Source organism: Dictyostelium discoideum (assembly GCF_000004695.1).
Source record: "Dictyostelium discoideum AX4 chromosome 6 chromosome, whole genome shotgun sequence".
Classification (NCBI taxonomy): domain Eukaryota; phylum Evosea; class Eumycetozoa; order Dictyosteliales; family Dictyosteliaceae; genus Dictyostelium; species Dictyostelium discoideum.
The window spans coordinates 2,859,056-2,871,437 of record NC_007092.3 but is presented as its reverse complement, the minus strand read 5'-3'; the positions used below and the strand labels follow the sequence as shown (position 1 = coordinate 2,871,437).

General features: G+C 22.9%; 7 protein-coding genes across 7 annotated transcripts; 4 read left to right on the top strand and 3 right to left on the bottom strand.

Moving 5' to 3' along the window:
* Window positions 1-786: 786 nt before the first annotated feature.
* Window positions 787-2,479, top strand: DDB_G0293426 (hypothetical protein; the record flags this gene model as incomplete). Its single annotated transcript, XM_629146.1, has 3 exons — window positions 787-1,072; window positions 1,186-2,143; window positions 2,242-2,479. 3 exons carry the CDS (start codon window positions 787-789, stop codon window positions 2,477-2,479), a joined length of 1,482 nt encoding a protein of 493 aa, XP_629148.1.
* A 107-nt stretch (window positions 2,480-2,586) lies between these two features.
* DDB_G0293424 (hypothetical protein) lies at window positions 2,587-2,853 on the bottom strand (the record flags this gene model as incomplete). The annotated part of the gene is made up of 1 exon (XM_629145.1): window positions 2,587-2,853. The coding sequence occupies one exon, from the start codon at window positions 2,851-2,853 to the stop codon at window positions 2,587-2,589; it is 267 nt and encodes an 88-aa protein (XP_629147.1).
* A 2,507-nt stretch (window positions 2,854-5,360) lies between these two features.
* DDB_G0293422 (hypothetical protein) lies at window positions 5,361-5,570 on the top strand (the record flags this gene model as incomplete). The annotated part of the gene is made up of 1 exon (XM_629144.1): window positions 5,361-5,570. The coding sequence occupies one exon, from the start codon at window positions 5,361-5,363 to the stop codon at window positions 5,568-5,570; it is 210 nt and encodes a 69-aa protein (XP_629146.1).
* Window positions 5,571-5,973: 403 nt separating this feature from the next.
* On the top strand, window positions 5,974-6,798 carry DDB_G0293428 (hypothetical protein; the record flags this gene model as incomplete). Its single annotated transcript, XM_629143.1, has 1 exon — window positions 5,974-6,798. One exon carries the CDS (start codon window positions 5,974-5,976, stop codon window positions 6,796-6,798), a length of 825 nt encoding a protein of 274 aa, XP_629145.1.
* A 723-nt stretch (window positions 6,799-7,521) lies between these two features.
* abcB1 (ABC transporter B family protein) lies at window positions 7,522-10,251 on the top strand (the record flags this gene model as incomplete). The annotated part of the gene is made up of 1 exon (XM_629142.1): window positions 7,522-10,251. The coding sequence occupies one exon, from the start codon at window positions 7,522-7,524 to the stop codon at window positions 10,249-10,251; it is 2,730 nt and encodes a 909-aa protein (XP_629144.1).
* Window positions 10,252-10,375: 124 nt separating this feature from the next.
* DDB_G0293420 (hypothetical protein) lies at window positions 10,376-11,913 on the bottom strand (the record flags this gene model as incomplete). Its single annotated transcript, XM_629141.1, has 3 exons — window positions 10,376-10,722; window positions 10,794-11,463; window positions 11,590-11,913. 3 exons carry the CDS (start codon window positions 11,911-11,913, stop codon window positions 10,376-10,378), a joined length of 1,341 nt encoding a protein of 446 aa, XP_629143.1.
* Window positions 11,914-12,184: 271 nt separating this feature from the next.
* Window positions 12,185-12,379, bottom strand: DDB_G0293418 (hypothetical protein; the record flags this gene model as incomplete). The annotated part of the gene is made up of 1 exon (XM_629140.1): window positions 12,185-12,379. The coding sequence occupies one exon, from the start codon at window positions 12,377-12,379 to the stop codon at window positions 12,185-12,187; it is 195 nt and encodes a 64-aa protein (XP_629142.1).
* Window positions 12,380-12,382: the final 3 nt, after the last annotated feature.

Sequence of the window (12,382 nt, the reverse complement as noted above, 5' to 3'; positions counted from 1 at the left end):
TTTTTCAATTATTTTTTTCAATTTTTTTTTATCCAAACAATTTTATTTTATTCCCCAAAAATGAAACAAAAAAAAAATTGAAAAAAATAATTAAAAAAAAAAAAAAAAAAAAAAAAAAAAAAAATGGCGCAAACTAAATTTTTTTGTTATAAAAAAATAAATAACAAGCAAATAACTGAATAAAATTGGTTTTTTATTGTTCTGATTAAATAAATTGTTTTTTAATTTAATTATAAAAAAAAAAAAATTTTAGTGAATTTTTACACCATGCATAAACAGTGTATTTTAGTGTAAAAATTCACTGCCGTTTAGAAAGCGAAATTTCAAAAAAAATTCCCTACAACATTGATAATGTAGTTTATATTCACTCAAATATATGTAGTAATGGAAATGATGATATATTACAAGAGATTTATTTAACTGGTAACCTAGATTATTCATATATTAATTGGTCAAATAATGCAATTGAAGCATATAGTAAAAGATTAACATCAACAAATCAAAATGGGTTTACATTTAGTTTAACTGATGGTGATGGTGAAATTATTAATTTGAATGGTATTGATTTAAATATTACTTTGTGTTTTTTCAAAAAAGAAGTTTATTATGATATGCATAAAGATTTTATGAAGTACATTGCGCATAAAGACAACGAAAGCGTCATGCCGCTTACCACGATATAAAACGTGCCGACCTTAAACCTGGCCACCACCCCTTGCTCAAGCTTGGTTTATTTATATATTATTTATATATTATTTATTTATACTCTATTATATATAATACAAAATGTCAAGAGAAATTCATTCAAGTCAAGTAGATTACACCGCTTTTAACGAAACAGGTCCAAGTTATGTACCATATGTCGTTCAACCAGAAAGTGGTACTTCAACAACTCTTTCTTCACAAGGTCAAATTATAAAATTCAATCTTGGTGCAAGTTCAGTATATAATTTATCAAGAAGTTGGTTACAATTTGATTTAACCATTCCAGCTGGTGGTGCAAATAATGTACCATATTTATTCGCTGATTACATTTCATTCTTTAGTCAAATTTCATTTCAATCGCGTAGTGGTGAATATTTACTCGATTTAACATCAGCACATCAACATTCAAAAGCTACAATGAAATAAATCGTAAACAACAACAAACTATGAATCGTTATGCAAAAGTATTTCCAAATGCAGGTGGTGATACTATTATATTTACACCAGGTTTTGCATCAAATAATGCAACAAATTACAGATATCAAATTAATACAGCAAATCAAGCAGATAAACCATATAGTGAATGTCAGTATTTAATTGGTGCTGTAACAGCAAATGTACCAACTAAATTCTCAGTAAAAATTTATCTTAGTGATATCTATGATACCATATTATCATTGGATAAAGATTTAATATTTGGTGATATTATGCAATTGCAATTTACATTAAACCCATTAACATCACTTGGTTTTTATGGTACTGCAGCAAGTCCACCAGTATTAGCAGCTGCACCAAATTTAACTCAAGCTCCAATGAATATCCAAAATATTACATTATATCTTGCAACTGAGACAAATCAAATTATTATTGATCAATTACGTAATAAATTAAATGAAGGGCTTCCAATTTTATACAGCAATGTTCAAACATTTTCAGCTTCTCAAAATTCAAATATTCAAAGTATTAGTTTTACAGTTCCAAGTGGAAGAGTATTAACATTGGATCGTATCTATTATTCAATATTTACAACAAATCAAGCAACTGCAAATTTACCACCAGTTCAAAATGATATTGCTTCAACTCTAGTAAGTAATTTCCAAACTAGTCTAGATAATCAACCATTAACCCCATATCCATTAATTCCACCATCATATATGGATTATGATACAAATAAAAAATTATTAGAAGGTAGTTCAATCATGTCTGGTGACATTAATAACTATAACTGGTGCTGGATTCAAGATTTTTGCAATGGTACTCAATCAGATGTTCCAAATGATAATACATATAAAGGAATTCCAATTCATAACCGTAGTCCAACATATGCTGCAACTGTATATCTCACTGCAGCAAATAACAATTCTCATTATTGTTTTGTTGTTACAAAAGAACATCGTGTTATTAATAATGGAATGAGTGGTAGACCATTGATTGAATTGTAAGAACTACGTTCCTACGACCTCGTATCATTGGCATCAAGTCGGGCAAGACCGACAATAATTAATTTAGTAAATAATATTATGTATAATATTATAGAATGTGCAAACCAAATCAAGAAAAAACAATCAATATTTATGGACACTTTACAGAAACTAAAAATCGATTCACTGTGCCAATCACTGATATTGGCTTTATTCCAAATAGGATTGAATTAAAAGGGTACTCAATAGGGAGTTTTATTTCAAATAGAGATAATCCGCCACCATTTTTATTATTATCAATCTTATCAGACATACCAGGTATTAGTGGTAATTTAACTTTGTCCGCTCTTTGAAATTCATGATGTTTAAATATATCTGTATTTTATTTAATAGTTTTAATGTAAAAATCATTATTTAAGTTTAGATTTTACTGTTGAACTGTAGTTTCTTGAACTGTGGTTTATTGAGCTGGTTGATTATTCAACATTGTGATTAAATTAGCGATAAGTCGTTGGGCAAGTGGAATATTTGTTTGAATACCAGTAAGACTATCTGATAAACTGGTTGGGTTTTCATTGCCTTCCAAAAAATTATTTATCATGGCTATAGCGTTTTGGACTTCTGGTGTATTGTGTGTATTGTGGATATCTAGTAGTCTATTTCTTGTGGATATTATGATTCTTCTAAAGTCCCAATCTTCTAATTCTTGTTGGTTCATAAGGGACATTTTATTGTTATGATATGAAGTAAAATTTAATTAACAAAAAAATATTATTAATAAAACAAAAAATTACAAAAAAAAATTATTAAAAAAACAAAAAATTACAAAAAAAAAAAAAACAATATTCAAAAAAAATTCAAAAAAATTCAAAAAAATTCAAAAAAAAATTAAAAAAAATTAAAAATTCAAAAAAAAAAAAAAAAAAATTTAATATTACTTTTTTTATTAAATTTAATATTACTTTTTTTATTTATTTAACTTTTATTTAATTATTCTCATCGGATTGTTTTCAATCCAAATATTGAATATTAAAAAATAATTTTGATATATTCTGATAATATATCAATATCACCGCGAAAACTATTAACTAATATATTACAAGATTTAATTCTGCTAAAAACGTTTTCTATCATTTGACGATATGGTAAAATTATACCTTAATTCTTTTTGATATTTTAAAAAGCTTTCTCTGTCACCTTTTTCAGGGCATAAAAAAAATAAACTCTCTCCAACATAACCTTTGTCTGCTAATATTTTTTCATTTTCTTCAAATTTATAAATTTCATTTGAAATTAAACCTGATTTTCGGAAATTTCTAAATCGTGTTCTGTCCCACAATAATAATCTTTTTGTTAAATTTTGATTAATACAAATAAATTTGAAAAAAAAAAAAAAAAAAAAAAAAAAAAAAAAAAAAAAAAAAAAAAAAAAAAAAAAAAAAAAAAAAAAAATTTTAAAAAAAAAAAAAAAAAAAAAAAAAAAAGAAATAAAATAAATAAAAAAAACATTACCCTCTGAAACCCAGTAAAATTTTATAAAAATAAATAAATAGATATTATTTAAAAGTAACCTACATTGACAACTTTCGGTGGGTTATATTGTAATTGTTGTAGGAAAATTTCCCTTCCCTGCTTAGTGAATTTTATTATTTAATTTAACTACGCGGCCAACGCTCAAAATGACTACGTAACGTATACACTAACTGAGTGAAAAAAAAAAAATCACTAACCCTAAATTTTTTTTTAAAATTAAAAACAAAGTTAATTTATTATTGTGGTTGGTGGTGCAGATGAGTAGTTGGTGAGCCATTAGTGGTTGGTGGTGCAGATGAGTAGTTGATGGAACAGTTGTGGTTGGTGGTGCAGATGGTGAGCCATTAGTGATTGGTGGTGCAGATGGGTGGTTGATAGAACAGTTGTGAATTTTCTTTTAAAATATATTCATGTTTTTAAATAAAATTTCATCTTGATTCCCATCATAATAGCCAGTTTTAATATCAACTAAAATTCGTTTATAAACTAATTAATTATTTTCAAATTTCTTTTTAATTTCTTTAAAATCATTAATTGTGATATTATTTAAAAAGAAATTAAATTTAATTCTGATATTCTAAATATAAAATTAATTAGTATATTTTTTAATTTTATATTTAGTATAAATATTGAGAGGATGTTACATACCATATATTCTTAATATCATAAGGAATGGAAGGGAATAAAATTTACATCCCAATCCTTCATTTTCCCAAAATTTTTTCAAAATATAAAAAAAAATATTAAACAAATTGTATTTGTATTAAATAAATAATAGAAAAAAAAAAAAATTAAAAGTTGCTTTGATTTTTTAAAAAAAAAAAAAAGAATAAAAGTTGTTTTGATTAAAAAAAAAAAAAAAAAAAAAAAAAAAAAAAAAAAAAAAAATTTAATTAAAATCAAAATTACCTTCAAACATAATTCACTCTCTTCTATTTCTGAAGAAAAAAATAAATCAAACTTTAAAAAATAAGATTTTTTTATTTGGGAAATTGTTTATTTTATTTTTTTTTTAAAAATTTATATATGTTTTTGATGATCATGATAAGATTAAGAAAAATAAAAAAAAAAAAAAAAATTTATTAATTGATCTATTTGTTTTTATTTAATTCTATATAATAAAATAATATTATCATAAAACTAAAAATAGAACTGAATATAAAAAAAATTAAAATTAAAAAAGTAAGGGGGTGTGAAAATTTAAAATATGTTTTGTTTGTTAGAAATAAAAATAAAAATAAAAATAAAAAAAATAAAAAATCTTTTAAATAAAAATAAACTGTGCTGTTTTAGGTTATATACCTCTTTTTATTTTTACCAGAATAATATATTCATCTTTAATTGGAACATTTAGATATTAAATTTTATGCAAATGGGTTTTGTTTTGAAAAAAAAAAAAATAAAAAAAACTATTTTAATTTTTTAAACCCATTGAATTTAAAAATGAGAATAAAAATTTATGTTTATATTTAATACTTTAATTAGAAATTAGAAATAGTAATTATTCGTTATGACGAATGGTAATTATTTTTAATTTTATTTTATTTTATTTTTTAATATATTTTTTTAAAAAATTTAAGTAATTAAAAAAAAAAATAGTAATTTAAAAAGGAAAATAAGATAATTTTATTTTTAAAAATCATTTATTTTAAAATATTTTAAAAAAATAACAAAAAAAACTATAAATAAAAATTTTAAAAAATGAACAAAGTTATTATTTTTATTTTAATCATTATTACTCTTTCTTTTGTGTTGGGTGAAACTAATGAAGCTGATGGTCTAGTTTGCAAAATTAAAAGCCAAGATTGTTCTGAAGTTTTCAATGCGTTCATGGATGCAAAAAAGAATTGGAAAGAAATGCCAGAAAGTTTTAATTCATTGTTTGTTTCACTTTTTTTTAATTATTGTTAAAATTAAAAAAATAAAATATCCTTCCTTTCCTATAAAATTAAAAAACACAAAAAAAAAAAAAAAAAAAAAAAGTAAATCTAATTTATTTTTTGTGTTTAGTTAATTATTTATTTTTTCTAAAAAATCATTAATTGAAAGAACGCCAATAATCTGAGAATTGTTTGTTTTGAGTATTGATGAAATTTCAAACTGTTTAATAAGAAAAAAAAAAAAATAATCAATTAAATTAACTAAATACTAAAAATAAATAAGATTTACCACATTAAATTTTTTAAAAAATATCTTTTTGCAGAGTTTTGGGCATTAAAAAAAAAAAAAAAAATCTTTTTTTTTAATTTTTATTTTTTTATTTTTTTATTTTTTCATTTTTTTATTTTATTTTTATTTTAAAAAAAGAAAAAAAATGAAATCAATAATTATTTTATTTTTAATAAATTTAATTGTTGTTATTGTTAAATGTAGAGAACAAAGTGTTTTAACGTGGATGGGACTTGAAAGAACTAATGAAACTATAAATAGTGATTTAGAACAAATTTTATCATTAACTCAAATTTTAGATTCAGTAGCATTTGAAAGATTTAATTTGGGAGCAAATTCAACATTGATTGTAAATAATTTTACAGATGTTCAATATCCATTACAAACAGCGGGTTTAAAAACCTTACCAATGGTATCAACATGTTGTCCATTTGGTAGACCTGAAGTGATAGAATATGCACGTCAATTAATTAATAATCCACAACCGTTCATTGACTCTGCTATTCAACATGCAATCGATGAAGGATTCGATGGATGGAATATTGATATTGAACCAGTTGGTGGTGATGAACGAGACTCAATTGGATATGCAAATTTCATTGATTCATTCGCTAAACAATTACATCAATATAATAAAACTCTAACGGTTTGTGCAGCAACTTGGACACCATTTTGGAATTTATCATTGTTGGCTCAAACTTCAGTTGATAAAATTTATACAATGTCAACCTATGCTGGAACTTTTCAAGGTTTTCAAAGTGCTTTACAATTTGCAATTCAATCAATTCCATTGAATAAATTGGCTGTTGGTGTTATGACTGTTGATGAAAATAATCAACCTTTCTCAACTGAAGAATTAACTCAAAGATTTCAATTAATTATTAATAATAATATTAAAAGTTTAGGTATTTGGTCTTCACCAATACCTTTAAATTGGTTACCATTTTTAAAACAATTTGTATCATCTTAAAAAAAAAATAAAAAAATTTTAAATAAAAAAAAAAAAAAAAAATTTTACAATTTAATCTAGATGGTAACAGTGTGTTTATCTCAAATTTAATTTTATTTTATTATTTTTTTTTTTTTTCTCTTTTATTACTATTAAATAAAATAAATTAACACTATTTTTTTTATTTATTTGTGAAAATAAATTATTTATTTTTGAGAAAAATTTTTTAAAAAAAAAATAAAAAATAAAAAAAATAAATAAATTAAAATCATGATGCACCAAATTCATCACAATTATATTTTCCATTTTAAATTAATAAATATTTTTTTATTTATTTTAAAAAAAAAAAACACGTATTTTTTGACCACTTACACTCACAAAATAATAATCTATTTAATTTGTTGCGATTCTAACCCTATAAGCTTAATTTTATTTTTTTTAATTTTTTTAATTTTTTTTTGGATTTTTTTTTTTTATGCAAAGATGTACACCAAATTCTTACCCCAAAAAAAATAAAAAAAATTAAATAAAAAAAATAAAAATAAAAATGAAAATAAAAAAAAAAACTATTTAAAAAAAAAAAAAAACGTTATCTTTTGTATCTTTTTTATTGTAATTTATTTTATTTCTTTGTTTTGTATCCCTTTTTTTTTTTTTAATACATTTTATAATTATTTTTTTTTTTAATTTTTTTTTTTTTTTTTTAAATAAATAAATTCAATCATAAAAAAAGGTTCACAAATCATGACAAAGAAGAATTTTAATGATGAAGAAAATGAATCATTATTAGAAACATATAATAAACAACAACAAAAACAATCAATATCAACTACAAATCGTAGTGACCAAAAATTTGGAATTAATAATGCAAATAAACAATTCTCTTTAAATAATAAGAAATCAATAAATGGTGAAGAGATTGATGAAGAGGAATTAATTGAAGATACAATTTTCTTTAAATTTAAATTGGATAGTAAACAAAGGAATTCAATTAAATTATTTATCCAAATTGTATCATTAGTAATATTAGCTGGTTATTTAATATCAATAAATGCATTATATTTCAGTACAAATGCAAGAAGCATTATTTTTTATCCATCAATTAATAGTAATACTACTGATAGTGGTAGTGTGAGTCCAACCTCAACACCATCCCCAACACCAACACCAACACCATCACCAACATCACTACTACTACAAACATTAACATCAACAACAACATCATATGATTCATCAGAAATTGAAGCATTAAATGGTGGTACATTTAATATGAAATACTTTTTTTATTTTTCAACATTTGATATATTATTAATATCATATTTTATATCATTATTTTGGTTGTTATTAATATTCTCTGATAGTTTTATTTATCATACTATTAGTTATATTATAACAATTATTGCATTAATTTATAATGTTATTAAATCATATTTTACAATTACACAAATTTTATCAATTAATAATAATATTATAACAACATCATCATCATCTAATGAAATTTATAATGGTAGTGATAGTTATTTACCAAATGAAAGTCCATTATTTGATTCATTAAAAGTTAGAGAAATTATAATTGTAATTGTTTTAGTTGGTATACCATTGATGGTATTATTTTTAGTATTACATATAATAACATTACAATTAAGTTTTAAAAAGTATAAAAGATTATCAGATAAAGAGAAACAATTTTATAATCAATCAAATGAAGAGAAAAGATTAAATAAAAAAGTTGAGGTTAAACATTCAAATCTAAAGAGACTAATTCAATTATCAAGACCAGAGTTACCAATTATTTTAGCAGCAATGGTTGCTTTGGTATTTAGTTCATTGACATCATTGGCTATGCCTTACTTTTTCGGTTCAATTGTTCAAGTCGTTGCAACCACTCATAGTTTTAATAATTTAAATTCAAGTACATTGGCATTGGTCGTTATTTTCGTAATTGGTTCAATTTCAACATTGGTTAGAAGTTGGTTATTCTATTTAGCTGGTCAAAAATTTGTTGCACGTATTCGTAGAAATTTATTCTCATCAATTGTTAATCAAGAGATTGGTTATTTCGATCAATGTAGAACTGGTGAGCTATTAAGTAGATTATCAAGTGATTCACAAGTGATTCAAAATTCAGTCACTGTTAATATCTCAATGTTATTTAGATATACAATTCAAATTATTGGTTCCGTTATTTTATTATTCATTACCAATTGGAGATTAACATTATTAATGTTAGGTATTGTACCTGTACTTGCAATATCAACCGTTGTATATGGTAAGAAAATTAAACAATTGGGTAAACAATTTCAAGATGAATTAGCAAAATCATCAACCACTGGTGAAGAGGTAATTTCAAATATAAGAACAGTACGTTCATTTTCAAAGGAACAAAAATTCATTGACCTCTATTCAAAAGATATTAATGGTAGTTATTTAATTGGTAAATCATTGGCTGTTGCAACCGGTGTATTCAGTGGTATTGTATTTTTAGTAGCACAATTGGCAATTGTATTAATCGTTTATGTTGGTGCTAGACAGGTTTTAGATGGTACATTATCAACTGGTGATTTAACTTCATTCCTTTTGTATACACTTTCATTGGCAATGAGTTTGGCTTTCATTAGTAGTTTAATGACTGATTTCTTAAAGGCAATCGGTTCATCGGATCGTATATTTGAAATTTTCGATAGAGTACCAGCTATCAATGTTTCAGGTGGTAAACAAATTCAAAATCCATTGGGTGAAATTGAATTGAAAGATGTGGAATTCTCTTATCCAACTAGACCAAATAATAGTGTTTTAAAGGGTTTAAATTTGAAATTATCAAAAGGTACAATCACAGCTTTGGTAGGTCCATCTGGTGGTGGTAAGTCAACTGTAATTGCAATGATTGAAAGATTTTATGATCCAAATTCAGGTTCAATCACATTCGATGGTATTGATATCAAAGAGTTGGATCCAGTTTGGTATCGTGGTATCATTGGTTATGTATCACAAGAACCTGTATTATTCGCTGGTTCAATCAAAGATAATATCACTTTTGGTAATGATAGTGCAACAATGGATCAAATTATTTCGGCTGCAGAGAAAGCAAATGCTCATTCATTCATTGAAGAGTTTGAAAATGGTTATGATACTATAGTTGGTGAAAGAGGTGTTCGTTTATCTGGTGGTCAAAAACAACGTGTTGCAATAGCTCGTGCTATGATTCAAAATCCAATGATCCTCTTATTAGATGAAGCTACCTCTGCTCTTGATGCTGAAAGTGAATATTTAGTTAAACAAGCAATCGATGAAATTATGAAAGATCGTACTGTCATTGTAATTGCTCATCGTTTATCAACTGTAATAAATGCAAATACTGTAGTTGTAATTAATCAAGGTAAAATTGAAGAAATGGGTACTCATAAAGAATTATTAAATAATACTGATGGAATTTATCATAATTTAGTAAAAAGACAATTATCTTCTGATGATTAAAAAAAAAAAAAATAAAAAAAAAAAAAAAAAAAAAAAAATTATTAAATAAATAAATAAAATTAATAAATAAATTATTTAAAATTTTAAATTAAATATATATATAAATTAGAAATTTATTTTTAAATTATTTTACTTCAACTTCATGTAATAATTTTCTTCTTTGTAAATTAATTATTACATCCATATCATAAATTGTTTTTTCAGTATTTGTTCTGGTTTCAATTTTTCTATGAGTTCCTTTTAATTGAATAAATGGTTCATTATCATCTGGTACAATATTTTGATCAATTTCTAAATTATATTCTGATTCTACTTTTGTTTTATCAAATTCATCATATGTACCATATAATTGAACTTTTTTAAAATCTTTATCAATAACACCACTATGTGTCATTTGTAAATTTGTATCAAAACAAATATCAAATTTAAATGAGCTACCTAAAATTAAAATAAATGGTTGATTTGATAATTCTAAATAATAATTTATAATAATAGTTAGTAAATATTAGATATAAAAAAAAAAAAAAAAAAAAAATACAAACCAGTCATAAAATAACCATTTCTATCAATTTTTTGATTTTTCATTTGATTTTTATTTTCATTAAATTCATTCATTGCTTTTTCATTTGTTTCAGTTGACATATTTTCAGTTTTCATTGTTAAATTTTTAAAAGAAAAAGATTCAACATCATAAACTCTAAAAGTTTTAAACTTTTCAAAATTTATTGGTTCACTATCTTTATTTGTATCAATGATTAATGGTAATAGAGATGTTGATTGTTGTTGTTGTTGTTGTTGTTGTTGTTGATTATTTAAATTTAAAATATGATAAATTGAAGTATAATCAAATAAATAATCAATTTCATATGAAGCATTTCTGATGTTTTCAAATATTTCATTTTTATTTAAACTTATTTCATTACCTAAATATTTCATTTCTTTCCACATACTTAAATGAGCTGATGATGTGAATGCTATATTAATTAATGGTAATAATGATGATATTGGTGTTGAATTATTTTCATTTGCATCTTTAACTTCTTTTACAACCCTTTTTATATCTTCAAATAATTTTGGTAAAAGATATCTACTTGTAAAACTTATACCAATTCTATGATTTAATATTGAAATATATTCATGTTTATTAATTATATCTTTATTATCAATATTTAATAAATTCCATAATTTATCTAATTCTTCTTTTTTCATACTCTATTTTATTTATAAAATAATATAAATAAAATAAAATAAATATAAATATAATTAATATAATAAATTAATTAGTTTGCGAGTAGGTTGATTATTAATAAATTTTAAAAAAAAATTATTATTAATTACATTTGGAGTTTGATTTAAAAAACATAATGATCTCCAAAGGAAAATGGATGATATCATTCTAGTTTGAGTATCAAGTTCTTTTTCATTTGATTTTAAAATATCATTTTGAACATCTAATAAATTTTTTGGTAAACCTTCCTCTTGAGTTTTCTTGTAATCTAATTTCAATAACTCTGAGAACGATTGTTTAAGTTGATTAATTTCGATTGGTTTCCCAACATTACAAAAAAATCTTTTTTTTTTAAATGAATTATTTGTAAAAATGTTATTTAAACTATTTTTACCAACATTTGATACTATTGTTTTTGTCAAAAGTTGAAACATTTTATGATTTTGAAAATGAAATGAAAATTAAAGAAAAGTTGACTTAAAAAAAAAAAAAAATTTAAAAAAAAAAAAAAAAAAAAATGAAAATGGGAAGTTTTGTTGAAAAAAAAAAAAAAAAAAAAAAAAAAAAACCAATTATTGAATTATTTAAACAACATTGTTTTTATAATTATAAAAAAGTATAACTAATATTTATTGCACAGGAAAAAAAAAAAAAAACTAGGTTTACCACAAACTTTTGGTAATATAAAAATTTTTATTTACAATATTAATATTGAGGTCGTTGGGGTGGTTGATTTTGATTTGATAGTTGGTTGAAATGTGGCACCACATTTGAGTTATTAAATCTTTGGGGTGGTGGTATGATATTTGGATTATTCATATGATGAGGTGGTTGATTTTGGTTATGATTTTGTTGTTGATGTTGATTAAAATGTGGTGGAACAATATTAGGATTATTCATAGG